The sequence below is a fragment of the Macrobrachium rosenbergii genome, chromosome 41 (assembly GCF_040412425.1).
Source record: "Macrobrachium rosenbergii isolate ZJJX-2024 chromosome 41, ASM4041242v1, whole genome shotgun sequence".
In the NCBI taxonomy this organism is placed as follows: Eukaryota; Metazoa; Arthropoda; class Malacostraca; order Decapoda; family Palaemonidae; genus Macrobrachium; species Macrobrachium rosenbergii.
In genome coordinates this window covers 41,097,579-41,123,969 of record NC_089781.1, presented here as the reverse complement: position 1 = coordinate 41,123,969, position 26,391 = coordinate 41,097,579, and the positions used below count along the sequence as shown (strand labels likewise).

Here is a 26,391-nt window from a genome sequence, read left to right as displayed (position 1 = left end):
GTGCGTAAGACGTGTATGTATTAGTATTTAAAGTATTGAGTAAAAAAGCCACAATAATGTAATTGATAAATTGTATTTTTCAAGATACAAAAAAAAATACAAAAAAGGATAAAAAACAAGAGAGCTTTCGACCGTTTGCACAACGGTCCTCTTCAGCCAAGTCGACTGAAGAAGACCGTTGCGCAAACGGTCGAAAGCGCCCTTGGTTTTTTTTTTTTATCCTTTTTTGTATAATTTTTTTGTATCTTGAAAAAAAACAGTTTATCAATTACATTATTGTGGCTTTTTTACTCATTGTTTTCCATCACAATATAGTGATGCACCACATTTAAAGTATCGATGGCCTTGTCTCTCTTCAGTATGATCACAAAATTTTGCGGGTATACTAGCAGACGAAGTGCCGGCTACATGCAAGTGTAGCTCTCTTCTTCACAGAAACTTCCCACTCACTGATTTTATTGAAGCAAGGCTTAGGCCAGGAGTCCGCCTTGTAACTTAATAACTGACTATGCCTTCAAACACCTTATCGGTTTCATTTTCACGCTCATCTGCCGGAAAAGGCAAATGAGATGAATACCATAGGTAACTGTCTCTGCCATGTTTCTGTATGTTAAATATAACAAAGTACAAGAGAAAATCCAAGAGTTAATAAGCAGGTCTGATCTTCATTTCCGTGTTCTTGAGCGAGTATCGATGACCACGCCATGAGTACCAGTTGACACCAGTGGCGTAAGATCTATAGTCTCCTGGCAGATACAGCCCATTGAGGTTTGATTCATGGCACTTCTTGTACCACCAGCCTCCTTTGTAACTGAAAATATAAAGAACATCTCAATCGGCCAGAAAGCTATGCATAGAAAGGACAGATGAAAATCAGCAAAAAAATTGTTTTTTTTTTCTTTTCAACTTAATCTCAAAGTAACGTAACTTGAAGACAAGTAACTGAAATTTGACGAACCGTCTCGAACACTACACACATATGGAGTACTAGTGTATAGAATAGGTTTTAACACCATTATTACAAGAATCATTAAAGGTTTTTGTGCCTATCTCACTTGAAAACAAATAATGTGCATTACGGCAATAATCTTACCTAACCGCACAATTTTCACTATGATGTATATCGTTATCGATGTCTTTGGTCGAGAACTTCGCTCCACTGTGGCTTGTAAAGGAATCACCAGCATCTCCACTATATCCTACAACCTCCATTTTGTATGAGGAACTTCGGTCGTGGACATAGAAGAACTTGTACTGGGCCCATCGTGTATTGTCATTAAAGTCAGCTAGATCGAATCTTATTTCATTAAGTGTCTGATCCGTTAAGGCATGGATGTTGTCATTTCCTAACCAGAATTCTCCTTTCAGGTTACCAAAGCCAAGGGCATATTCCATCCAAGTACGATAGAAGTCCTCTCTTGGTTCAATGTCAGCCCGACGTTGAATGACAGTCCATCCACCACCATCTGTCTCCATGTCACAGAAGACCTGATTCAAATATAATCATAAATACTCTCGTTGATAGTAACAACATACGCAGTCTGATGAAACACCTTGTCATACCGCATTTATGTTGATAACTGGTAAAATTGTCTTACCTGAAGAGGGACATCAGGACAACATTTGTAGGGGAAAATCAAGTAGATTCCACTTAAAGTGGCGTTGCCTTGTCTTTGCACATCTCGACAGTTGCGTGGTTCAACATCAAACCACAGAATTTGCGGTCCGACATCAAACCAGAGAATCTGAGACTTTGAGAAGGCAAAAACCTTCTCGAAATTCAATATCAGTATCACTAGCATTGTAAAGGCTGTTTTCCATAGCATCATAAACATCCTGTACAAAAGAAATTAATTGATGGCATTCAGTAAAAAACAAAAAAGAAAATTAAATGTGATTTTAGACAAGTGTAGTAAATTTTTATTCTGGTTCGTTTATTAGGACAAATTAAAGAAAATAGTATCATTTTCGAAGATCATACTATACTACAGTAATCTGATTGATGTCAATAAATAAAAAGTTATTTAGTTATATGATTTACCATTAAACAAGCTGCATATAAAATGCATGGAAGAAACATTTAATAGCAGAGGCCTGATTGGCTAAGTGGAAGTGACGTATTCTAGAAATAGGACATACCTATATTCATATATATATATATATATATATATATATATATATATATATATATATATATACTATATATATATATATATATATATATATATGTATATATATATATATATATATATATATATATATATATATATATATATATATATATATATATATATATATACTATAAAAATCCAAACTGCTTGACAGACCCAGGCAAAATTTTGCACACTGCCTCTATGTCACCCCAGAAAAGTTTTTAACTCGAAGTCAAACCCCTATGCCGTAACAGACATACAAACAGACAAAACATGAAATTTTCGTTTTTACGTCATTTTTTCCTCCAGTTTTCTGGGTTTATTCTAATTTTTCACCTGATGCGTCATCTATTTTTCTGGTGCTGCCAGAAGTATGATTAACCTACAACAATAAATCCCCTATAACATCCATTTTTGATCAGGATTTATGTGAATTTTGGTCATAATTTATGATAATAATTAATATAATTGTTTATTACCTCGAAAAAATCTACATTGAAAACCTAAATCAATAATTTCTTTCCATAGTAAGTGAAGCCAAGTCCATGCATGTGTAGTAGTGGCTTAATGCAACAATTTCAACCTGCAGAAACCACCACCAAACTCACTCTCTCTCTCTCTCTCTCTCTCAAACACTTTGGAGTGAAACCTATCTCTATCTACGAGGTTTATTACTAAATTATTAGATAGAGAGAACAGCAACAATTTACAATTCAAGAAAGTGGAGGGCAGTGTCTGCATAAGGAACGAAAAAAACATTAGTCGGCAACTTCTGGTACATTTAGTATAGAAGTAGAGGTGATGTATCATTATACCTCAAATGATTCCATAACTCTAATACCTACTTCTTTGCAAGAGCAAGCAACCATAAAAGGAATATATATTGAAAAATAGCTGTTAATCTTGCATACGTGACATCTGGCAACCGCTTCATCATGCAAAAAGCAATAATCACAAGTCATTTGCCCCACCCTTTCATACATATGGTTGAAGACGTTATATGATATAATAAGTAAATAAGCACATTTCCTTTTCGAGTACGATGTTAAAATGGTCCTACACACGATCCTACGTCATTTATTACATGATCACCAACATCTTGTATAGGAAGAACAACATGTTATTGGCTGTGCTGGAATAATCGAAATATCACCTTGGACACTCCAACAGTTGGAATTAATTATTGTGTGACTTGGCAAAAAACTTCACTGCATATGAAGTAAGTTTCTTTTCACGTTGCTTGGTACTGATTACCTGGAGGATAGTGACTGAAAATTCTAAATTGAAACTTTACAGGAATGTAGATCATTACATTTGGAAATCTTTTCCGAAAGGCACTTGGAGGGTAAATGTATTAGCTGTAAATAGGGATTAAATTAAGAAATGGCAACTACTGTCTAGATCGGAAAAGCTGTTACCACACAAGTTACGAAGGGAAGGGGAAGGAAGATTGGGAAAGGGGGGCGGGGGAAGGGGGTACGAGTTTGAAACCTACCTTATTATAGTGTCGACCCAACTACCCCTCACACACACACACTACACCGCTCAGACACATTTCCAAAATATTAAGACTTTCAGTTACAACAACACCGGGAGGCACTTTATCCCCCTCTTGTCCTTCATTTCAAAACCAGTGAATCAAATTTCTTTTTTGCCCGTAACCCATCTTTCACCTTCTCTCCTTCCGGCTAGGCAACTGAAAATACCCTAATCCTTTTCATCAGAGCTAACTTTTCATATGTGTTGTATCTCTACATTTCTCACCTTATTCACCATTCTTACTTGACAGACCGCACTGTGCAGCCATTTTATCCCAAAAGCTTCCACTTTTTCATTTAATTCACATTAATTTAAACGTTGTCCTTTCTTTTCAGTAGATGAGAACATTTCCGCTATCACTTCATAAATCAATAGACATTCCATTTGCAAACAGAGTTGTTGAAAAGTCCAGGACTTCGACACAAATCCTAAAATTGTGTATTCACACAAAGCCCTTACTAACTTCCTTGCCACAACTATTCTGTAATTTACCCTTCCCCTCATCCTATCAGTTATTCTCGTTCTACCAAGCCGCCATTTGTATTCATAATAAACCTATGGTTACTCATTTTGAGCTTACTCTGCTTCCAAATACTTTGAAACTTTTCGCAAGCCTGCATTTTCTTTTCCTTCCATAACCTCATGCACCAATAACTGCAAAGGAAATCTGAATAACTTTGAAAACAATAAAACATTGTCTGAATTCTCCTTTTGCTTTAAATAACTGAACATCCCACTAAGAAATTATAATGGGACTTTGCTTCAGTCATAAAAAATTCAGATTCATGCAGCAAATTACCCTCTGTAACATGAATCCCTAGCACATTTTGCATTAAATATCCATCTCTTCATTGCTTCTATCTTTATTATTCTCTAGGACCATGGATAAACATGTGATCCATATACCTACTTTCCTGTCTAAGCCAACCTTACTCTTTCCCAGTCAGTCTTTCTGTGGTTTGCTTTATTTTATCAGAGAAAATAATGCGACACTCTTTCCCAACTGGGACTGAACAGTTATTCCATTTGGTCAATCTATTTGGAAACTTTTCCTCTTTGAAGTATACCTAACTCTCCCTAGTCACCTACTCAGTTAGAGAAACATTAACATATAGCAGTATTTTTCTTACAATTTTATTAGCTACAGGTAAATGTCCGTTTTTAAAAATTAATTTTAATTGCACTGTTTACATTAACAAATCACTACCTCTAGGCTTTCTAAAGCTTGCAAAATCACATTCACTTTCTGCATTACTCAGAGCTGTCTTTATATTTAATAATTTTTGCTAAAAACTTAATTGAATCTGTACTGTAGAAATGTATTTAAAATGTTAGCTTACTGTAATAATTATCATTAAGGATATTGCCATTATTCAAAATACAGAAACATTTTCATATATCAAGGGACTCTATGGATGTATATAACAAATTCTAAAAATGTACCTGTAGAAAAACCAATAAAAAATAATTTAATGATTTAAAGGATAAATGTGGTGATGGCTAAACTGTGATATAAGTCAGAAAAACTAGGAGACAAGCACATAGTTCTTTAAAGGAGCATCACAGTTTCATTTGACTTCACGAGGATCTGTATCAGTGACACTGACTGGTAAACTGTCGCGCGGTTCTACAGAAAGAAAATGAAGACTTCTCACTCTGAGCAATAGGACGTCGGCACATCAACAGAACATGTACAAAAGTGAGTAGTAAGCACTAATGTCAAAAGCTCAGGTGTCAAAGGTAATAGTGGAAAGTCCTTAAAAGAAAAAAAAAAAGAAAAATCCTGGAAGATGATCAAACTACACATATTTGATGAAGGATTAAATGACAATTACCGTTGTTTGAGAAAAAGGAAACCACTACCCAGAGCAATACTGAATAAAAAATGAAGATTCAGGAGACGGCTGATCTCCTGACAGGACACTTTTCCAACCATAGCTGTATAAAATATCGGAATTATGCAGCATTTTCTGTCCATCTAGTCTTTGAAGGTACACGAAGCCTTGCAAATAGTGTCTGATATTCATGCAGTATTAGATGATATGTTTGTGATAGATCGCAAAAAGGAAAGACCGTAATCCAAATATCGCCAAGTATTGCTAGTATTTAGTCATGAATCACTGTGTTATTTAATAAAGGTAAGGGCCTTTGTATCTTACTATTAAAATGAATATTAACCTGAAATGTCAGTCGTTTATGAGAAGCTTATTAGTAGAATTTTACTCCGAAATAAAGTAAAATAATATATACATACTCCCAGCTGCTGAATGAGTTCCAACCTATTAAATTGCTCTGCTCAAGAGCATCAACCGAGAGCAAAATCGTACTGACAGTATGCGACACCGGACGCTCTTCATATACTTTCTTGAGCAAGAGCTTTTTATTTATGGCTCTCCTGTCCTAAGCACGCTATTTATTTACTTTACAATCGCCGAGCCTTTAAAATCAAGGACTGATGGTGCTCCAATGCAAAGCTGTCTCTTATATATTCAATGTAAATGATTCAGCAAACTTCTAATTGAGATCTGTTACGTCGATTCCTCTATTGTTTACCGACTAAAGTACTTTAATATACTGAAATTCGCAATGAATAAATCTTATCCGATCACTATCCCCATCCAAATATAAGCCATTTTTCTTAATAATGATAAGTACCCTGATGTCAGCGTTTTTATACATTCCCTTGGAATTATTTAGAAGCTTTTATTCAATATGTATTTCGATATAACTTGTGCTCAGTAGCTATGATATTAATAATAATAATAATAATAATAATAATAATAATAATAATAATAATAATAATAATAATATATGAAGGGAGTAGACCCTCTTTTAAACAGGTCTTATTAAAAAGGATGGCTGTATTATGCGAATTTATCTTATATAGTGTCTTTTCTATCTTCCTTATGATTCGCTTTTCAGGCTCAGCGATGTTAGTCAGCAACTGGCCGATATTCATGTTGGAAAAGGATAGTGTGCGGAATATGGGAAGTCTTTTATTAAAATATCCAATCAGAAATCGTTCGTCTGGATTCAGGTTCTATTTTAGGTACCGTCGACATGTTTCGACCAGCTCGTTGGTCATCCTCTGGACGTAGTTGCAGAAGGTCTGAAGAAACGGACTAGGACTAGGACTAGGATAAGGACAGGTAAGTGGGGAATAGGGGGAAAGGAAGAGTGGCCCTGGATACAATCCAGATGAAGCCTAACGGCAGGCACTCGGGACGGGAAAGGCATAGGACTAAAGGGGTGAAAGTGAAGTAAAGTTGAAGAGAAATAAAGAGGGGGGCAGACCCCCTTGCGAAGTTTGTTTTTGATGTAGCCACCAAGCAATGGCTAGGAAGAGAGGAGAGGCTCGAAGGAGTCGGTTTTTTTTGGCTCAACACCCGTAAAGAATAAGATTTTGGGATGAATGATGGACTGGGAGGTTGTAGCACCACAAGAGACTATGAGTTTTGTTATTTGTTATTGATTTTTTTTTTTACATATGTATATACATACATACTTTTATTTATTTATTATTATATATATATATATATATATATATATATATATATATATATATATATATATATATATATATATATATATATATATTTAATCAGTACATATAAATCTAGGTCTTGGAGGGTCACAATTGACCTTGGGCTCAAGCCTATTCCACCAGTGGTGAGAACGGATGCGGTTGGTTGTGAGTTCCCTAGTTGTGGTATATAGTTCTTCATCTTCAGTACTGAGTTTGTCCCAGGTCTTTTGACCTAGCCTATGGAACCTTGTGTTGAGAGGCTCCAATTTGGAGCGGATGTGCAAATCCCTTATTGTGTTGAAGTAGGGGGGACTTTCCCTATAGGCTTGTCTCAGAAATTTGTTTTGAATTGCTTGCATTCTATTGACGGATGTTTTGCTGAGTGCACCGAATATGATGGCTGGGTACTCTAACTGCGGTCTGGCTAGTGATTTATATAATTTTAATTGAGTTTTTGTTGAGAGCCCTCGGAACCTTTTCAGCCTACTGATAGTTTTCCTCGTGGTAGCTATTCTTGCCTGGACATGGGGAAGGATGCCTGATTTTTGAAATTTACACCCAAGGATGGTTGCATGCTGTTTGAATGGAATTCTTCTGTTATTAATTGCTATATCCAAGGGATTTCGGGCAGATATTGAAAGGAGCTGAAATTTATTCATATTTGTTGTTATTTTCCATTTCTTTTCATAGTCATTAATTTTTTGAATTTCTCTGACAGTCTTCCTTTGCAACATATGCTTGGATTTAGTGGGGTATGTAATGACTTGGGTGTGGTCGTCAGCAAACATGATTTGAAGGCAACCTTGCGTTGGAGGAGGGTATCCTTAACGTAGAAGTTGTAGAGAGATGGGGAGAGAATGCTACCTTGAGGAACACCTGACTGCAGTTGGAACTCTGGTCCGATGAAATCTTTGATTTTGATCATTGCAGTACGGTTGTCTAAGAAGTTACATAGCAGTCGAGTTGCTAAATCTGGCAAATGAGCCTCCAGTATTTTGAACTTTAGACCTTCATGCCAGACTTTGTCGAAGGCCCGACTGACATCCCTAGAGATAAGGTTGCAGCTGTACCCAAGACTCTTCTTGACTGCTATGAACTCATAGAGCCTGGTCAATGCAAGCTGAGTTCCTTTGCCCTGGGTAAACCCATATTGGTTACTATTGGTCAGCCAGTTCTCTTCAAGAAACTCATTGAATCTTAATTGGATTATTTTTTCGAGGATCTTACCAGGTGTCTCTAGTAGAGATATTGGTCTGTAGTTAGACACTGAAGTGAGATCTCTGCCCTTTTTCCCCACAAAGGGAGAAGTGTTTTCTTAAAAAGGTCAGGCCAGTATCCCATACTGATGGTTTCATTGAAAATATCTTTTAAAAAGGCCAGCATGGAGTTGGGCAGGTGCTTGAGAATAATTTTGTTGACTTTAGAGTGGACAGGTGCTTTGTTTTTGAAATTATTAATTATGTTGATGATATCTTGCAACTGAATTGGTTTTAGGAATTGGTCTTCAGCGTCTAGCCTGTTGAGATCGACTGTGTCGTAAGGTATAATCTGCCCATCATGTTCATGAAGAGTTTCAAGAACTAGTTGTTCATGTTGCAAGTTAAACCTTAGATTTTCCCATGGATTAATTTTGAAAATGTTAGACCAGAATTCTCTGAAAATTAGTTCATGTTCCTGTGGTGAATAAATTTTTTTAAGTTGTTGTGCAGGATGTAGGCTACAGGTTGAGAATCTGATCCCAGAAGTCTTCTGATCATTCCCCAGAACTTTCCTGGGTCTCGATAGATGCCTTCAACTTTATTTAATAATGTCTCCCAGGTGGAGTTTATGAGTTCTTGTGCTTCAATTTTGATGAGTTCTTGGACATTGTGAATGAATACTAAAAGGTGATGTGATGGACCTTCTCTATTTAGTAGGGCAAGAGCATGTTTGTAATAATTTTGCAACTGTTTAAGATTATCTGTTCCTTTGGTATATGGTAAGATCCTGAAAGTTTTGAGGGGGATACAAATTTCTGAGGCTTCTTTAATCATCCTATACCAAAAAGTTATTTTCTCGTCAATGTATGCTTTGTCTTTTCTGATGTTATCAGGTGCGTCATAATTAGAGAGAAAGTCATCGAGAATATCCTTAAAACGTTCCCAGTCGGCATTGTTCAAATCTAGAGTTGGGTTGCTAGCTACCATAATGGGTCTCACAGAGAGTTTTAATAGTAAGGGTAGGTGATCAGAAGTGGTTAAAGGACCCTGTGCAATTGAGTAGTTAAAAATATGAAATCTGTTGGACAGAAGAATGTCTGGTTTACCCGTTGTTCTCCTGTTTAAGTATGTATCAAAATCTGGACCTAGAAAGTTAACCAAGTTTCTATTCATAAGCTGTTGTATTAAGATGCCTCTTGGGTTAGTGCTATTATGGCCCAAGGCCGGGTGGTTAGCATTTAGGTCACCTAAAAGATAGACCGGTATATTACGCCTCATTAATGATAAGATATTTTCCTGAGGAAAAACTGGGTTCCTGGGGGGCAAATAAGTAGTTGCTACTATTACTGGTCCCCTTACAGTTTGCAGTTCGACTGCAATTAGGTCATGATTAAACCTGTCAATTAATTTGACAGTAATATCCCGTCTAACTGCTATTGCTGTCCCGGCATTTTGTTCGTTTGAGTTCTTGCACTGAAACACGTTGTAGTTCCAGATCTTGATACGAGTGGAGTTAGGTATCCCTGTTGAGTTAAGAAGTATAAGATGAGGGGAGAAAGAGGAATAGATGTTGCAGAGTTCCTTGCTATGAAGGAATGTCCACTTTAAGACGTTATGTTGTATAACTGTCAGAGTGTCCATTATGGTAATTTACCTTTAGTTAGGTCAAAGTAACCTGTGTTTAGTTTTTGAAATTTACCCTCGTGGATCCTCGCAATCCTGTATTTACTGAGTTCTATTGTCCCATCCTGGATGAGTTCTATTACCTTGTTATTATCCATTACCTCAGTGAAGACGTACTTCATGGTTTTGCTTTCGAAGATCATCTTCTTAAGGGCCTTGTGGGTTGGGTGTTTTGGGGGAGCCGTGTTAATGGAAGTATACAACTTTAGATCAACTTTGGGGTTCTTAGTTTGGCAGATGGAAGGGAGGATAGGGAGAGCCATAGCTCCTTGTACTTCAGGGTCTACAGGATTGGAGGTTGAGGTTGATGGCTGTGGTTGTTGCAGTGGCTGCTTTTTTGCTGGGTTTGATGGCAAATCAGTTTCGGAGTCAGAGTCGCTAAGGACTCGTTTCCTGTTGGCTTCATCCGTTTCCATGTCATTGATTGTGAGAGTCTGATCAGGGCTGGTGTTATTTCCATTGTTTGTTTTGAACAATGTAGATACCTTCTTGGCTAACTTGATAGCCTCAGTAGGGATCTTGATCAAAGGAAGGCCATTGGCTTTGTAAAAGGAATCAATCATTGCTTGGAAGGTACCAGGTTCAACCGCTTCGCTCAGGTTTGTCATTATGATTGCAGTGTTCATAGCCGTGATTTGTTGGAGTGAGATGTTATTGGTAATGGGATTGCTACTTTGTGCGGATGTGGCTGTGGCTTGGGCAAAGGATTTATTGGGAGTGGTTTGAGATTGTTGGGATCTGATCAATTTGGCCTGATCCTTAATCATGGTTTTCCTTGTTGAACACCTTGCTGCCATGGTTGGGTGATCCCCATTGCAGGTGATACACTTATGGTTGTCCTGGTTGGAGCAGTTAGTCCAGTAGTGGTCCTCCGATGCGCAGATTGAACAGATTTTGTAGGTGGAAGGTTTGGGACAGTTCTTTTTTATATGGTCATAGTTGTAACATCTCATGCACTGTGGGGGGTTAACATAGGTCGCCTGGCTAAGGAACGAAGGCGGAAATGATTGTCCAGAAATGAGAAGTCCTTTGGTGAGACAGTCTCTTACCATTTGGGAGGATTCTAATCTCACTTTGAATGTAGTTTTGGTGGTGGGGAGTTTGATAATAGCAGAAACCTTGACATTTTTCCGTGATTCTATTTCATTCTTCAGGTCAACTTCCGATAGATTGTATATCAGACTGTCAGCCTGGTGTACAACCAGAGCTCGTGAGGCATTCAAATGAGGGGGGTCAATGACTTCAAAGCTCTTGGCATGGAGAGCCTGTTTGGTGTCTGGATGAATGATCTTTTCGATGGTAGAATCATCAGCGATAGCTAAGAAGGCATTATTGGCTTTAATGAGTTTGTGAATGAAGCATGACCTGTTCTGAAGAACATTCCAGATAGCCAGGCGACGGGATTCTTCATCAAGTCCCTGGCTAGTGTCCTTGATTTTAACTTTGCCCATTATGTCATGGTAAAGTCAATTAACATTACCCACTTTACAATCTATTTCACTCCTCAGTATTAGGCATGGAAATGTAGTCTAAGGGATTGCACAACCTTTTTGAGAATTTTTAGAGAAATGAGATGCGGCAACAGGGGATGAAAAAACTGTTTTGTAATAAGTTGGAAAAAACAGATGTTAGTGGCCACTTTATAGGAGACAGTGACTTATTCCTAATACTCTATGCAGGCACTACTGTAGGAGTATGAGCCTGGACGGTGCAGCATTCCCAGTGCCCCTAGAGAGTTTTAAGACCACAACGGCTACTCCAAGGGCAAAGGGCTACTGATGATGTTAGTAAGTAGAATTTGAGAGCTTGAGGTTTGGTAGAGTAAGGGGGAAGAAGTGTGAGGGGGTTAGGGGTGGAGGTAGGGGGGCAAGGATGAGGATGGGGGACCCTGTCCTTGGTCAGCCAACTCTGGCTGGCTCACACAAGCACCCCTCCACAGATGCTAGAGTCTCCGATGAAGCTCAAGCCAATCAGGAAGCGGTTTCTGGGAGCTGAGCGTCGGCCAATCAGGAAGCGGTTTCTGGGAGCTGAGCGTCGGCCAATCAGGGCGCAGTTTGTGATTCAGGCGAGTCAGCCAATGACTGTGCTGCTCACACTGCCTCAGGCTAATGGGAAGCAAGTGAGTTCTTCAAGCTGTCTGGGAGGATCTTGGGAACGTCTGCTCTCCACCAATGCTGATGCGAATGTGCTGAAGAAACGAGGTGCTCAGGTTGGTATTTATAGGGGGGGTCTTGACTGGTGCTGAATTATGATTGGCTGCCTGGGACATGTACCCTCGGGCGGAGCCTATTTTCCCAGGACGATGTGCGAGCGGCGTTGTTGTGCTGGGGATGAATGGAAGAATTTCGATCCTCCGCTGCCGAATTTTGATTCGCACGTTCGCTACGGGGATCGCTTGGTGCATGTCTCCTGGCTGCCGTGGGGGGGAGAAATATTTCCTGCGTGATGTTGAGGGTTGGTTTCTCCTTCCCAGTGTGCAATGCTTCCAAGAGGCGTAGGCAGCGGTGGTCAGTAGTTTGGTCAATTATTTCGATGTTCGTGATTATGTTTTTTCTCTCTATTCTCTGGTTATGGACGGTCCTGGCATGAAGAAAACCAACGTGGTATACGGTACTCATGCCCGTCCGAGGATGCCTCGGTTCTTACATCGGTATGACCACCATGCGTTTCTCCAAGAGGATTTCCTGCCACGCCAAAGAGGGGCTATCTTTAATCATGCCAGGACCGTCCATAACCAGAGAATAGAGAGAAAAAACATAATCACGAACATCGAAATAATTGACCAAACTACTGACCACCGAATACGCCTCTTGGAAGCATTGCACATTGGGAAGGAGAAACCAACCCTCAACATCACGCAGAAATATTTCTCCTCCCCACGGCAGCCAGGAGACATGCACCGGCGATCCCCGTAGCGAGCTAACGTGCGAATCAAAATTCGGCATCGGAGGATCGAAATTCTTCCATTCATCCCCAGCACGACAACGCCGCTCGCACATCGTCCTGGGAAAAAGGCTCAAACTCCCCGAGGGTACATGCCCCGGGCAGCCAATCATAATTCAGCACTGATCAAGTTGACCCCCTATAAATACCAACCTGAGCACCTCGTTTCTTCAGACCTTCTGCAACTACGTCCAGAGGATGACCAACGAGCTGGTCGAAACATGTCGACGGTACCTAAAATAGAACCTGAATCCAGGCGAACGATTTCTGATTGGATATTTTAATAAAAGACTTCCCATATTCCGCACACTATCCTCTTCCAACATGAATATCGGCCAGTTGCTGACTAACATCGCTGAGCCTGAAAAGCGAATCATAAGGAAGATAGAAAAGACACTATATAAGATAAATTCGCATAATACAGCCATCCTTTTTAATAATAATAATAATAATAATAATAATAATAATAATAATAATAATAATAATAATAATAACTCATCATTTTGTACCTCAAGTGGAGAAAACATGATGCATGATATTTTTAGTGTAGATAATTAGAGAAACACTACATGCGAGAGAACAGTACTCTTTGTAAAGTGAAAATGTTTGAAACATAAAGCGTATAAGTATACTTTATATGCTCAAATTGAAAAACGACAATGAGCGGCTTTGACCTTTCATGGAATCTTGTTTCTTGATTTCAACCGACTCAAAATTTTGAGGAGTATTATACACTGTCAGCATTATTCCCCAGCGATTGGGGGATAGTACAAACTACGGCTAATTTGTCCCACGGGTAAGGGAATAAACGCACCATACATCTTATTCCATTATCCACTGACGGCTTGGAAAATTTCAGTGTCAAGTTGGCATAGCATTCTCCACTGTGGCAAAATTACCACCACCGTCAGATCAGATAAGTCCAGAAATATCGATTCAGTAAACGATACAGGGATTCGACTCTGCTTAATTCACTGACCCCTACTCCCTCAAAAAAAAAAAAAAAAAAAAGTATATTTTTCAACAGGATGGGGGGGGTATTCCCAGCATGAAAAGAATAACCAATTACTGTGAACAAACGCAGGCATTTGCTCCATCTGATCTTGCATGTAACCTCCTAAAAATTCAGTTTTGAATTATATCAGAATCTGCTTTCTTATATTTATGGCTAAATCTGACATGCTTTTATGATAAGACAGCAAGAAATGTAGTTATAAATAGGGAAAGAAAAACACTTTCTTTTATACGAACCTCCATAAATATAGACAGAAAAAAGATGGATTGAGTGTTAACGCCCTTCTGCCGTTGACATCTGCATTTAAGGCACAGGATTTGGGGCATTCTGATTACTTTATTTTCAATATCCAAAGTGAAACCCTTTCAAATGCAACCCAAAAGCTTATCAGTAGGTTAACCGTCACTGGAAGAAAGTGTAGCAGCTGATAGAGATTTCAATAATATTCTTATTCAAGGTAATTCTGCTGCAGCTCACTATTGATTTATATAATTAGGGATGAGACCTTTAGAGGCAGTATCTCAGAGCGAGCCATAGATGGCATTTTAAGCTTGGAGACATTAAGGGGACTGGGCCAAGGAATTGGCAATGATAACCAGATTTTCCTACCCAGTCTTTCATTGTTTGCAAAGCACCACCGGAGATTGTACTTTTGGGGAAAGCATAAGTCGAAGGACTGCTTCCCTTTTGAGATTCCATCACCTTCACACAGGGATGGCATTCCCAAGACAACACACTAACTTGCAATACACAATGAGCAAATAGAAGCTAATTACTCTAGATATGGGTAGAGAAAACTCATCTTACAGAAAAAGAAGTATCTACAAACTCAGGTTTGAGAATTCAGTAGGCACATCACTTTCTACAAGATGCTGACTGATGACAAACATGGATAACTTACTTTTTTCTACAGAGGAGGTTCACATGGTTAAATAAACACGTTGTTAGGATGACAGACTCTGATAAGCTCAGTAGCCTGATAAGTAAAGACCTAACTGCGAGCAAAGGGAACTCTTCAAACTTGGTCTTCAACACCACTACAATAAGAAGTCACATGAGGATTAGATTAAATAGAAATAAAGACCTTCATCAATAAATTTGCTTTCTTTTCAGATCTAGGGGAAGATCAACTTGGTACCATCCAAAAGGAACTCATTGGTTAAACTTGAAAACTTGGGGAATAAAAAAAGTAGGATCGTCACTCTCAACATAAAAGAAGCGTCTCTTCAACTATTTGAATGTCCAAACTTCATCATAAGAATGGGGAATGAAGAGATTGTTAGTGTGACAATGAACAAAGACGAATATGATGTGGAAATGGATGACATCCTAAATGACACTTTGAAGTTAAAGGCTTAGTTATAAAAACCAAAGGAAAGAAAAACCTAAATACCTTAATTAAGAAAATCAACTGTGATAGCCTCATTGTCAAGCAGCATTATCAGTGACCACAACTCAGGTTATTGCTATTGTACTGCTAAGTTGCTCAGTAATCCCCTGTGTCCCATTAAATGACACGTAACTTCACTGACCTATGGCATTACAAAGACTATATATGGTGGTATAGCTGTGGAATTGATAGATCTACTAAGGATTACACTCTCCAGTTCTACCATTGAATCATTAGATGTTGAGAGTTTGGGTATATAGTACTGATTGATGAGGCTACTGAGATACTCCTTAAGATGATTTACCATTCAGATGCCACTCCAATGGACATCCCAGAGGACACTATTTGGTGCATTCTACAGATGGACACGACAGGAGCTCCCATCATGTAGTATTAGGGAAACTCTTTTGGCAGGTAGATGGGGTTGCAATGGAGATCCATCTGGACTTCTGTTGCACCAATATGTAAATGGCTTACGTTGAGATGAGGTCCTTCAATGCTCATCCTAAAACTTAGGCTATTTGCCAGATATATTGATGGGACCTTCATTGTGATCAACTCGAATGATAATGCTACCCTTCTGCAGGATGCTGTTAATAGAAACTTTATTGTGATATTTCTATTCAGCATTGTCTACAGTGTTGCTCTTCATTCTCCGATTTTAATTTAGAAAAGAACGGAACTCAATACAACATCATAGTATACACGAAGCCTGTAACATGAATTGATACCTGAATGCCAGTTGAGAATGCACTGAGCCCGAACAGGTGTTCCGTTGTCACTGCCTCTGTAAAATGATTGTAAACACTGCGATGTGTGTGGAAGGGCTAACACACAGAAATAATGTGTGTCAGACAGCTCTCAGAAATATCTATAAACAGCATGATGAATATGCAAGAACTCTAGTTATGTTGTCTGAAGATAAAGGATGTAACATCGCCCTCTACTGCTTGAACTAAATGTAACACTGTACGACGAGACAAGGGGTGGTTATGAAAGGAATAATTGCTTAGAGTCATGCCCATTGCCTGAGACAGATGAGTACTGTTGCCAGAACCTGATCAATGCCCTCGTGATTTGAGGAACAGCATTGGTCCTTACAGACATGCTGGAGAATTGACTAATGTAAAATAATAATTCAAATGTACCATAGGGATATTTCAATCTCTCAGTAATTGGCACATTGAACATGCTACCATGACTCTAAGAACATTGACATGCTCACCACAACCATGGAACTATTTAAACTTCTGTAGATTCCCAAGACTGTACACCTTCCCTCTAGATACCAACTGAGGGCAAAGTAATAATCCATAGGGAATTCCACTTCTGCTGCATACAAATAATGGTGACCATTAACCCAGGGGATCATAGGATTCCTACCCAAACAACGATGGTATTCAAGACTTGCCTCAAAGTGTGAGAGTCATCTTACATCCACATCCCCATGCCTTGCACCCACAGTTAGACCCAAAATACTGTTCAAAACGCAAACAAAAAAAGGAGTCTAATTAAAGAGTGTTTATGCACTTCAATGAAGTGCATAAACACTCTTTACGCGCTGTTAAAAAGAGGTTTTAGTCAAAAGTAATTCATCAAGTCCTCAAAAATTCAAATTCAACAAAGTTACAGCGTCCTATGCTCAGCAAATCATGGAGTAGGAAATGTTATGAAATATGCTAATCAATAGACTTGATTTATGGTGTTCCATCGTATACTCCACTGACTGCAGAGTACTGATATGTTCTTAAATCTCTATCAAAGATAGCAACAACTTTACTTTGTATCTAGCGGAACAAATAATTATAACAAGAGTTGCATCATCTGCATACTGTGACCTCTTTTTCCTCAAGGCTAACAATCATATCACAAATTTCAACTAAAACTATTACCCTTTCACCTCGATGGAAGATTTTAGTCAAGCTAGTGTTTGTAGCACTTCGCTAAGAAGAGCGACTTATCTCTTCTCCATGTAAAAAAAATATTAGCTCTCTGCTACCATACAGATGACATTTGGTCGTCTACCACTGCAATCTGTAGGCGATTTTAAGAAATTCTGGCCTACAGTCTTTATGGGAAAAATTCTCCACATCAGTAGCAGAATTTAATAGGTTTCTGGTAATTTTTTTTATGCAAAGTTTGATTCATGATATAAAATTATGTTTTATGATGGCAAGATACATTTGTTGCGTTATAAAGAATATTATTTTTAGGATTAACGTAATTAGAAGTAATTGTATTACCAATATACATACATACATACATACACACATATATATATATATATATATATATATATATATATATATATATATATATATATATATATATATATATATATATATATATATATATATATATATATATATATATATATAAAGATAAAATCTACGAAGGTAAGGGAAACAATGGTGTACAGTACTGCAAGGCCTTTCGACTTCTTGTCCTTTACTTAGCAGTCTGCTAAGTAGAGGACAAGATGTCGAAAGGCCTTGCAATGCTCCATTATTTCCCTTTCCTTCGTGGATTTTGTCTTTATTCATATATTCATCACGTTCCATATTTTCGTGATTCAGTTATACACACACACACATATGTGTGTGTGTGTGTGTGTGTGTGTGGCCTTTAACTAAAAGCTCTTTAAGCAAAGCTGCTTCTTTGATATTATTAAACAGGAAGATTCATTTTGATTGTCTTACTACATGATATGAGATTTCTTCAGGAAAAAGTTAGCAAAGCATTCCAAAGGAGTCAAGTTTTACAATCCAGTAACCTTATGTGAGTCTGTATAATCTATTATATAACGCAATTGTTTGGGATTATTATCATTCAGTTCAACTTTATTGCATGTGTATGGCACAGCACCATCAATACAAGAGTCTGTTGTAGGGGTATCTGCATCATCATCATCAGCATCATCAACTCTAGAAAAAGGATGATCAGTATCACTAATAATAATATCCAAGAACAAAAACATTTGAATATTTCCAAGCTTTTCCCTTTTGCAAACTATTCATATAGAAGCTACATCTATATTATTTTGAAGCATACAGTAGCATTTACTCATAGAAGGTGCAAGAAGCGTTTCGGATATGGAAAATTAATACATCATGCACTGATAGTGTATTAAAAGGACAGCTGCTAGTGCCAATAAGAAAGATCCTAGAATCCAACGAATTTCTGCTTGTTCTGCTTTCTCCGGTTTTTTATATTTATTTTTTTTACACAAAATGTGCTACTTGCAAGCTACAATAATTTTCAATCCTGAAAATATAGTGCTTAAAGATGTAGTAAAAAATTCTGATTATACTAGAAATATTTAATTTTTTTATGTAGAATGTGCACATTGCTGAGAATGAGAGTGAAAATAGATTTCGCAGTGAAAAGGTTAAAGTCGCTTAAACATTACCGTGTGGAAAACATGACGTCATAGGTCTAAGCTCATTAAAAATGCCATCAACAGTTCTCTCCTGTCAGAAAATTGTGAATGAAATTAAGCACCTAGTCTCCAAACCCTGAGCTATAAAGTCTGCAAAATAGTCTAAGTCCCCTATACTGTATAGTATTCAGAACCAAGGCAGCATAGAACTCACTTTGAACAAGTCCAGACTCATATTCATTGCTGAGATAGTCTTGTATATGACCAGTAGACCTCAAAGAGAAGGCCCGTAATAATTTCTTCATATTGCGTAGGCATGTTCCTTCAGCAATGTAATAAGATTATATCACTGGCATGAATAGTTATCAAGTTATTTCCGAAAACCGAATACTTGAAAAAATTGCTACGCGAACTCTTAAAAACCATTGTGAATATTTCCTTGATTCTTTTATCTGTGTAGTTGAAACCACATTGTCTCTTAATATTTTATCCAGTTCAAAAGGATAAATATATAAAAAATGGTTTTCAAAATAAAAAAAGCTCACTATTTTAAACGAAAGTTCTCCTCTTTTCGAGGAAGCATTTAAATTTGTAAGCAGTTGTTAAAAGATCCTCGACGAAAACCTTGCTTTTGAAATATGGTCTGTGGAAGATTTCTTTCTTGTAGACGTCGAGTCCAGTCACATAAAAACGTTCAAATATAATACCGAGGATGGGGATAGGGAAGGGGGTTTGAGGAAAAGGTATGTATGAATGACAAAATAATTAGGGTAGAGGTGTTTCTTTTTCCATTTGTATTTATAGTGAGAAGCAAGGTCACTAGAATTCTTTATATTCTTGTTTTATGCGTTGAGAATTTCTTGTCTGCTATTCTTAACGTTTGCTTTGACGGTCTTTTATCATAGTCTTCACTTGCGGACTTTTTCGCTCTCCGATGGCTTCGGTTTTTGAGTTTACCTCATTATATTTAAAATTATGCTCCAGTAGTTTTACCCGGTAGGTAAATATCATATGTCACCTTCGCATAAGTGTCTAGCTACTGAAGCTTTGTTGTCATATAGTTTCATTGTATTTCTCATGAATTCCTGTTCTTTTTCCTGTCATCAAAGATTAAGAGGTGGTTACATCACAGAGTCATCTACTAGTAGGGGAGTGACATTCATACCAACTGTGGGAGCAGGGACTGAGGATGGAAAGCTGTTGGTGGTTGCTGTTTAGTCGGAAGTCGAAATGATTATCGCGATCAGTTACTGGTGGAGGTAACGGACAACTTGAGGCAAAGAAAGCGCAATGTTTTCTTCCTCACTCTTCCCTTTGGCTAAACTTCTGTTCTTATTGCGTTGCATGTTTTGACGACTTACCACTTTTATCATGAACAAGGCCGTAATTCTGCAAAGAAAATGGAAGACGGAAGGGGCATGTGGGAAATCAGAAGGCCACAGTGGTTATACAGTATAAAATAGATTCATGTGACTGGGATGTAAGAATGGCAGATTCTCCTAAAATGAACTTGTTTATAATAATCATTTTCTGTCAATATTATTGCAAAAAGCGCGTGAACTGTGGTTAACGCAGACACAGAACGGTTATCTCTGAAGACAGCGATAAAGGGTTCAAGAAATGTTAGTTACATTATTTTACGAAGTATGCCATTAAATTTTAGTCTTGCTAACCAGGATGGTAAAAGATGTCAGATTTTCTAAAATGAATTGTCATTTACATATTTTCATAATATCACTGTACAGGATAAATGGGTATCAATGTCTATTAAATATTGCATCCCTGATACTGTGATGGTAGAAAAACACAGACAACAGGGTTTGTAAGGAATTTAAACAGTGGAATTCTCGTGTAACAAATGATGCCATTTACTATCCCGTAACGAATATTCTAACAGAAAGATTTAATAAAAAATTAATAAAACAGGTCTAACTCAAAAAATACCGAAAAAATAGACTGACCTGTATCTGTTGTAATCAGCAATTACGCAACTAATTGGGAAGGGAACAGCATCGATTTTTTTTTTTTGTTAATATAGAGACATCTCGTCAACTTCATGGCTTCCGAAAGCATAAGCCATAAATTCACAATGACTGAGAACTAGCAAACCTCCTTCAACTAACTTTTATCTGAGACAGGGCAATATAGTGGCACAGTATTTTGTATGATAAAAACTTTCACGAAGCCTCAAAAAGTATCTTGACTCAAAAAGTATCAATTTCACCAACACTCAAAAGACTTCGAATACAAAGGCAATCTTCTTCCTTTTGTATGTACTGTATACTGTCAAGAAGTGACCAAGTACCTGGTTATCACACAACTAGTCACAAAATCCAAAAATTTACCCCACTTCAGCCAGATGCCTGAACCCTCATAACAATAAAATTACGACTGAACACTCTAAAGGTAACAGTGATCCCTTAAAACTTGCTTATCACTTGAAAAATCAAATTCAGTTTATCAAGTTATGTGTGAGGCATTGGGATATACTAGATAAAGAGGGGCACCACTCCATCAAACAACTATAATTGTTTCCCTGGTCTTCAGTCACTTCCATTTAGGAGAGGAGAACAAAACATGTCTATCACTTACCTTGTGCATACACAAATAACTGGCGGTTAAAAATGAAACACTGTGTTTTTAAAACTTTAAATTCAAAAATTTATTTCTAACTTCAAAAGTTATATTTAGAATTCACAATCTGAACAAAAATTTACCAATACTTGAAAACAATATAAGATTGAATTAATTCTTAAACAAGATTTATTCACAAAACTTTATTATATCAAGAAATCATACGGTCACAGTGAGCATATTCATTCCGAGAATTGATCTGCAGTCAAAATGCATAACAACAAAAAACTAAAAATAAGACACAAATCTCAGTCTAAAAACTTTCAGTGGAAAACCGAGCTATGCTACAACAAAAACAAGGAGTTGGACCAGTGCTGTCTAATAGAGGATTTTAGAGTCGAGTCACACCACTGCATTCATGATGACAATCAAGGCATTTGTGTTGTTCTCGGCTCTTTTCAATAAGCTATGCTGATTAATTCTCTGCAGTTCTATCAAAGACTTTACAATCACTTTTAGTTATGCACGAAAAGAATAAAATTGGACAATGAACGCCCGTTACATTTTATGTCTGTGTTACTCCCATAGTCCCAAGTAAAAAAAAAGAAGAAATATCAAAAGGTGGGACATTCATCAACCCTCGCATGATATTGTTATGGTTAACTTTAAACCTCTGAAAAGTAGCCACTTTATAACTTGACCAGAGAGAAGAGCAGTGAGAGTAACAGAATGTCTAAAGTATAAACTCAACGCCTTTACAAAACTTGAAACTCTTAGCTAAACAATCCCACGGTGACACAGCTTCCTCTTTACCTTACGCATATCATCATCATCATTAAAATCACAAGTAACGGTATGGCCAAGGTAATTAAAAGAATCAACGAAAATAATTTTCTAATTGCCTAAATGTAAAGCAAAACAGGCATTCAGCTTGAGATGCTTTGGTAAAATTAGCCTGTGAACAGATTTGGTTATACTAAAAAATTTAGTGTTCTGTGGCAAAAGAATTGCAGAGATCTAAACAATCATTCAGTGCAGATTCAGATGGCAAAATGATAACTAAATTATCTGCATAAGAAAAATTATTTAGAGGGGAATTAGCAACGTGACAGCCAACCCGACTCCGGTTCAAGACCATTAAGCTCATCTATAAATATGTTAAATAGATGAGGATTCAAAACAAACTAATCCCTGGCGCATAAAATTTTTTCTTTTTAAAAAATTCCAAAGAAAGAATTTCCCAAACCAGTACGCAAAGGCTGTGAACGGAATCAGTATAAAAGCAATATTACAATAGGCAATGGCGTACCTCGATTCACAAGCCTTGTTAACAATTTCCAATAACTAACTCGATCGAAAACACAACAGCGCATAACCTCCTTCAACGCATAAATGCGCACTTCCGAGGAATGGTTAGGCTTGAAGCCGAACTGATTGTCGAAGGTGAGCAAATATTTTCGTAGTCTTTCAGAAATAACCATTTCAAAAACCGTCGTCGCTGTAGCTATGGGTCTGTGGCGTGAGCTATTAGATGGGTTTAGCTTCCCCTTTAGAAGAGGCGCAATTGGAACATTCATAACAAATTAAAAAGACTAAACATAATAATTACTAATAAGCAGGTCTGATCTTCATTTCTGAGTTCTTGAGGGAGTAATAAGAACCAAGCCATGAGTGCCAGATAACACCAGTGCCACGGGTAGTTTGGTTTCCAGAGAGATACAACCCATTCAGGTTTGATGAATGGCAACTCTTGTACCACCAGGCCCCTTTGTACCTGTAAATATCAATAAAAAACTAAATCAGCACTAAAACTATGCAGAGAAAATAAAGATATAAAACAAAAGTAAAATTTTTCATATACTATATCAATAAAACATCATCCAGCGAATGACCAAAGAGTAGGCATTATTAACAACATTTCGGTTGCAGATTACTGATTCTGAGAGAAAGCTGTAATGCCACTGTCAAAATAATAAGTAAATAAGTATAGTATGCATGTCTGTCTAATATGAGAGTGAATAAAAAGATGAAAAAAAAAATTCGTTGTACCGTAAAGATGAACTTACATATCTGAACAGCTTGATGTAGTACTTGTATCGTTATCGACGTCTTTGGCCGAAAACTTCATTTCACTGTGGTTTGTAAAGGAATCACCCGCATCTCCACGATATCCCACAACCTCCATTTTGAATGAGGAACTTCGGTCGTGGACATAGAAGAACTTGTACTGGGCCCATCGTGTATTGTCATTAAAGTCAGCTAGATCGAATCTTATTTCATTCAGTGTCTGATCCGTTAAGGCATGGATGTTGTCATTTCCTAACCAGAATTCTCCTTTCAGGTTACCAAAGCCAAGGGCATATTCCATCCAGGTACGATAGAAGTCCTCTCTTGGTTCAATGTCAGCCCGACGTTGAATGACAGTCCATCCACCACCATCTGTCTCCATGTCACAGAACACCTAATTCAAAATGTAATTGCATATAGTCTTATGACAGGTATATAGTATATATATATATATATATATATATATATATATATATATATATATATATATATATATACATACATACATACATACATATATATATATATATATATATATATATATATATATATATATATATATATATATATATATATATACACACATACACAATAACAAGTATTATGAGACATCTACTTACACTACATGATACATGTATGCTGCAGATTGACGCATAAGACAAATATACTGCATGGCAATCCTCTTACCTGAAGTGGAACATCAGGACAACATTTGTAGGGAAAAATCAAGTAGATTCCACTGGTTGTATTGCCTTGCCTTTGTACATCTCGACAGTTTCGAATTTGTGGTCCGACATCAAACCAAAGAACATGAGACTTTGGGAATGCAGAAGTCTTCTCCCCGGTAAAAATTAGTAATAACATCACTGCTGGTTTCCACGTCATCACAAACATTCTGTAGAGTAGAAATGGATCGTTGATGACATACAAAAATCAAAAAGATGAAGTTTTTAGTTAAGAACGGAAACGCCTTCATAGAGGTTTGATCATTAATATAAAAATCAATATTTGGTAGGCACTTACGAAAATATCACGTATACAACTAAAGCCACTTCAGTCACTAAGCCTTCCTATCCGAATATTTCACTACCTTCGTTTTTTGTGAAGTTCTTGAAGCGTTGCTATTCCATCTAGTGCCATCTTTAAGTTTCCAAAACTGTAGATTGCTTTCTTCATTTATATTTTTTCTCTTTTTTAAGCATGTATTTTATTGTGTGTACTTTATAAGTAACATGGGAGGAATTCCAAATCGTTATTTTTATGCATTTTGGGTTAATAAAAGATTTATTTGACTTCTTCAGATGTTTCGCTGAGAAAGAGGTTGAAGATATACTCATTGGGAACGTACTGGACTTTGACTTATTTTGACCTATTGCGAGTTACAGTGTAAAAACTGTAATATGTTTGATCTTTTGGAATCTTTAATATTCCATTTTATTTCATCTCTTATTTCTTACAACTAGTTATGTTAGATTTCGTCAAATAAATTAATTTTGGGTAAAGCTTGTTTTGCTGTAGACTTGAGAGAGAGAGAGAGAGAGAATGCAGATTGAGTAAGTACAGATATGCACTACCAGTAGCCTTTTGATGCGGTCACTGTCAATGCTGCCAATAGATGGGACGTCTCAGCTTTGTAGTAAAAGATAAGCAATGAAATTACCTCTCGACTGGGCAACATATATACACAGTATATATATATATATATATATATATATATATATATATATATATATATATATATATATATATATATATATATATATATATATATATATATATTGTTACGGGCTATTTAGTAACATATAAGCATATATACAATCATATATCGTTTAATATCAAATTCACGCTACCTAGTATCTCCGATGGAGAATTATATTTATATAAGTGATAAATGAACAGGTACCACTGGGACGCGAATGACATGGACCCATTACGACTCCAGTGGGCGTTACCACGCCACTGGAGTCGTTGAATGGGTCCATGTCAAGGGTTCGCGTAGTGGTATTTATCATATATATATATTATATATCTCATATATATTAAACGACATATATACGGTGTGATAAAAATTTCATACATATATATTATATACTATACATATATATACATATATATATATATATATATATATATATATATATATATATATATATATATATATATATATATATATATATATATCATGAAAGCTACAAAATAACTTAATATCGAAATCACGCTACCTCGGAGATATATATATTATTGTGATAAAAATTTCATATATATATATATATATATATATATATATATATATATATATATATATATATATATATATATATATATATATATATATATATATATATATATTTGCAGTTAGATTGTGAAACCAAGGATTTCATGAAATTTCCAGGGAATTTGTGAAATGACCAATCTCCTTGGGAACATTTGATCCCTGAGGGCTAGTAGTAAACACAGTGAAATAGTGATTCACCCACACTGTTTTGCCATGTTTAGTACTAGCCCCTGGGGGATCAAATGAACTTAAGGACATTTGATCTCCCAGAGACCTGTACTAAACACAGCAAAATACATTTGACCCCCAGGGGCAAGTACTAAACACGGCAAAACTGCGTAAATGAATCACTGTTACGCCGTGTTTAATATTAGCCTTTGGGGATCAAATGTTCATAAGCAAATTGGTTATTTCACAGATTCCCTGAAAATGTTAGGGATTTTGCAAAATCCCTGTATTTCACAATCTTACTCTAATGTATATAAACATATGTACATGCTTGTCTATATATGTCAACGTCACTTGATATTTCAAGGTCACTTTTGCCACCTGCGGTCAGTAAAAAAATGGTTACAGTGAAAATAATAATGAAATAAAGCAAAAAATAATTATCTAGGAAAACTCACCAATTATTCCTTAATACTTCGT

At 36.8% G+C, this 26,391-nt stretch overlaps 2 protein-coding genes across 3 annotated transcripts in view; both read right to left on the bottom strand.

The window, feature by feature from the left end:
• Positions 1–206: 206 nt before the first annotated feature.
• Positions 207–6,027, bottom strand: LOC136826479 (techylectin-5B-like). The gene is made up of 4 exons (XM_067083683.1): positions 5,947–6,027; positions 1,599–1,836; positions 1,094–1,488; positions 207–811 (listed from the first exon to the last, which is right to left on the bottom strand). The coding sequence occupies exons 2-4, from the start codon at positions 1,833–1,835 to the stop codon at positions 646–648; spliced, it is 798 nt and encodes a 265-aa protein (XP_066939784.1). The 5' UTR covers position 1,836; positions 5,947–6,027; the 3' UTR covers positions 207–645.
• A 15,437-nt stretch (positions 6,028–21,464) lies between these two features.
• The window catches only part of LOC136826827 (techylectin-5B-like), a 14,698-nt gene continuing 9,771 nt past the window's right edge, over positions 21,465–26,391 (bottom strand). The window contains exons 1-4 of one of the 2 annotated variants that reach the window (XM_067084284.1): positions 26,370–26,391; positions 24,156–24,363; positions 23,468–23,862; positions 21,465–23,175 (exon numbers count right to left, since the gene is read on the bottom strand). The exon at positions 26,370–26,391 is cut by the window's right edge and continues 790 nt beyond it. In XM_067084284.1, coding sequence (XP_066940385.1) covers positions 23,010–23,175; positions 23,468–23,862; positions 24,156–24,362 — 768 coding nt within the window. In that variant the 5' untranslated portion in view covers position 24,363; positions 26,370–26,391 and the 3' untranslated portion in view covers positions 21,465–23,009. The remainder of the gene's footprint in view (positions 23,176–23,467; positions 23,863–24,155; positions 24,364–26,369) is intronic. The other variant, XM_067084283.1, reaches the window with a different exon arrangement.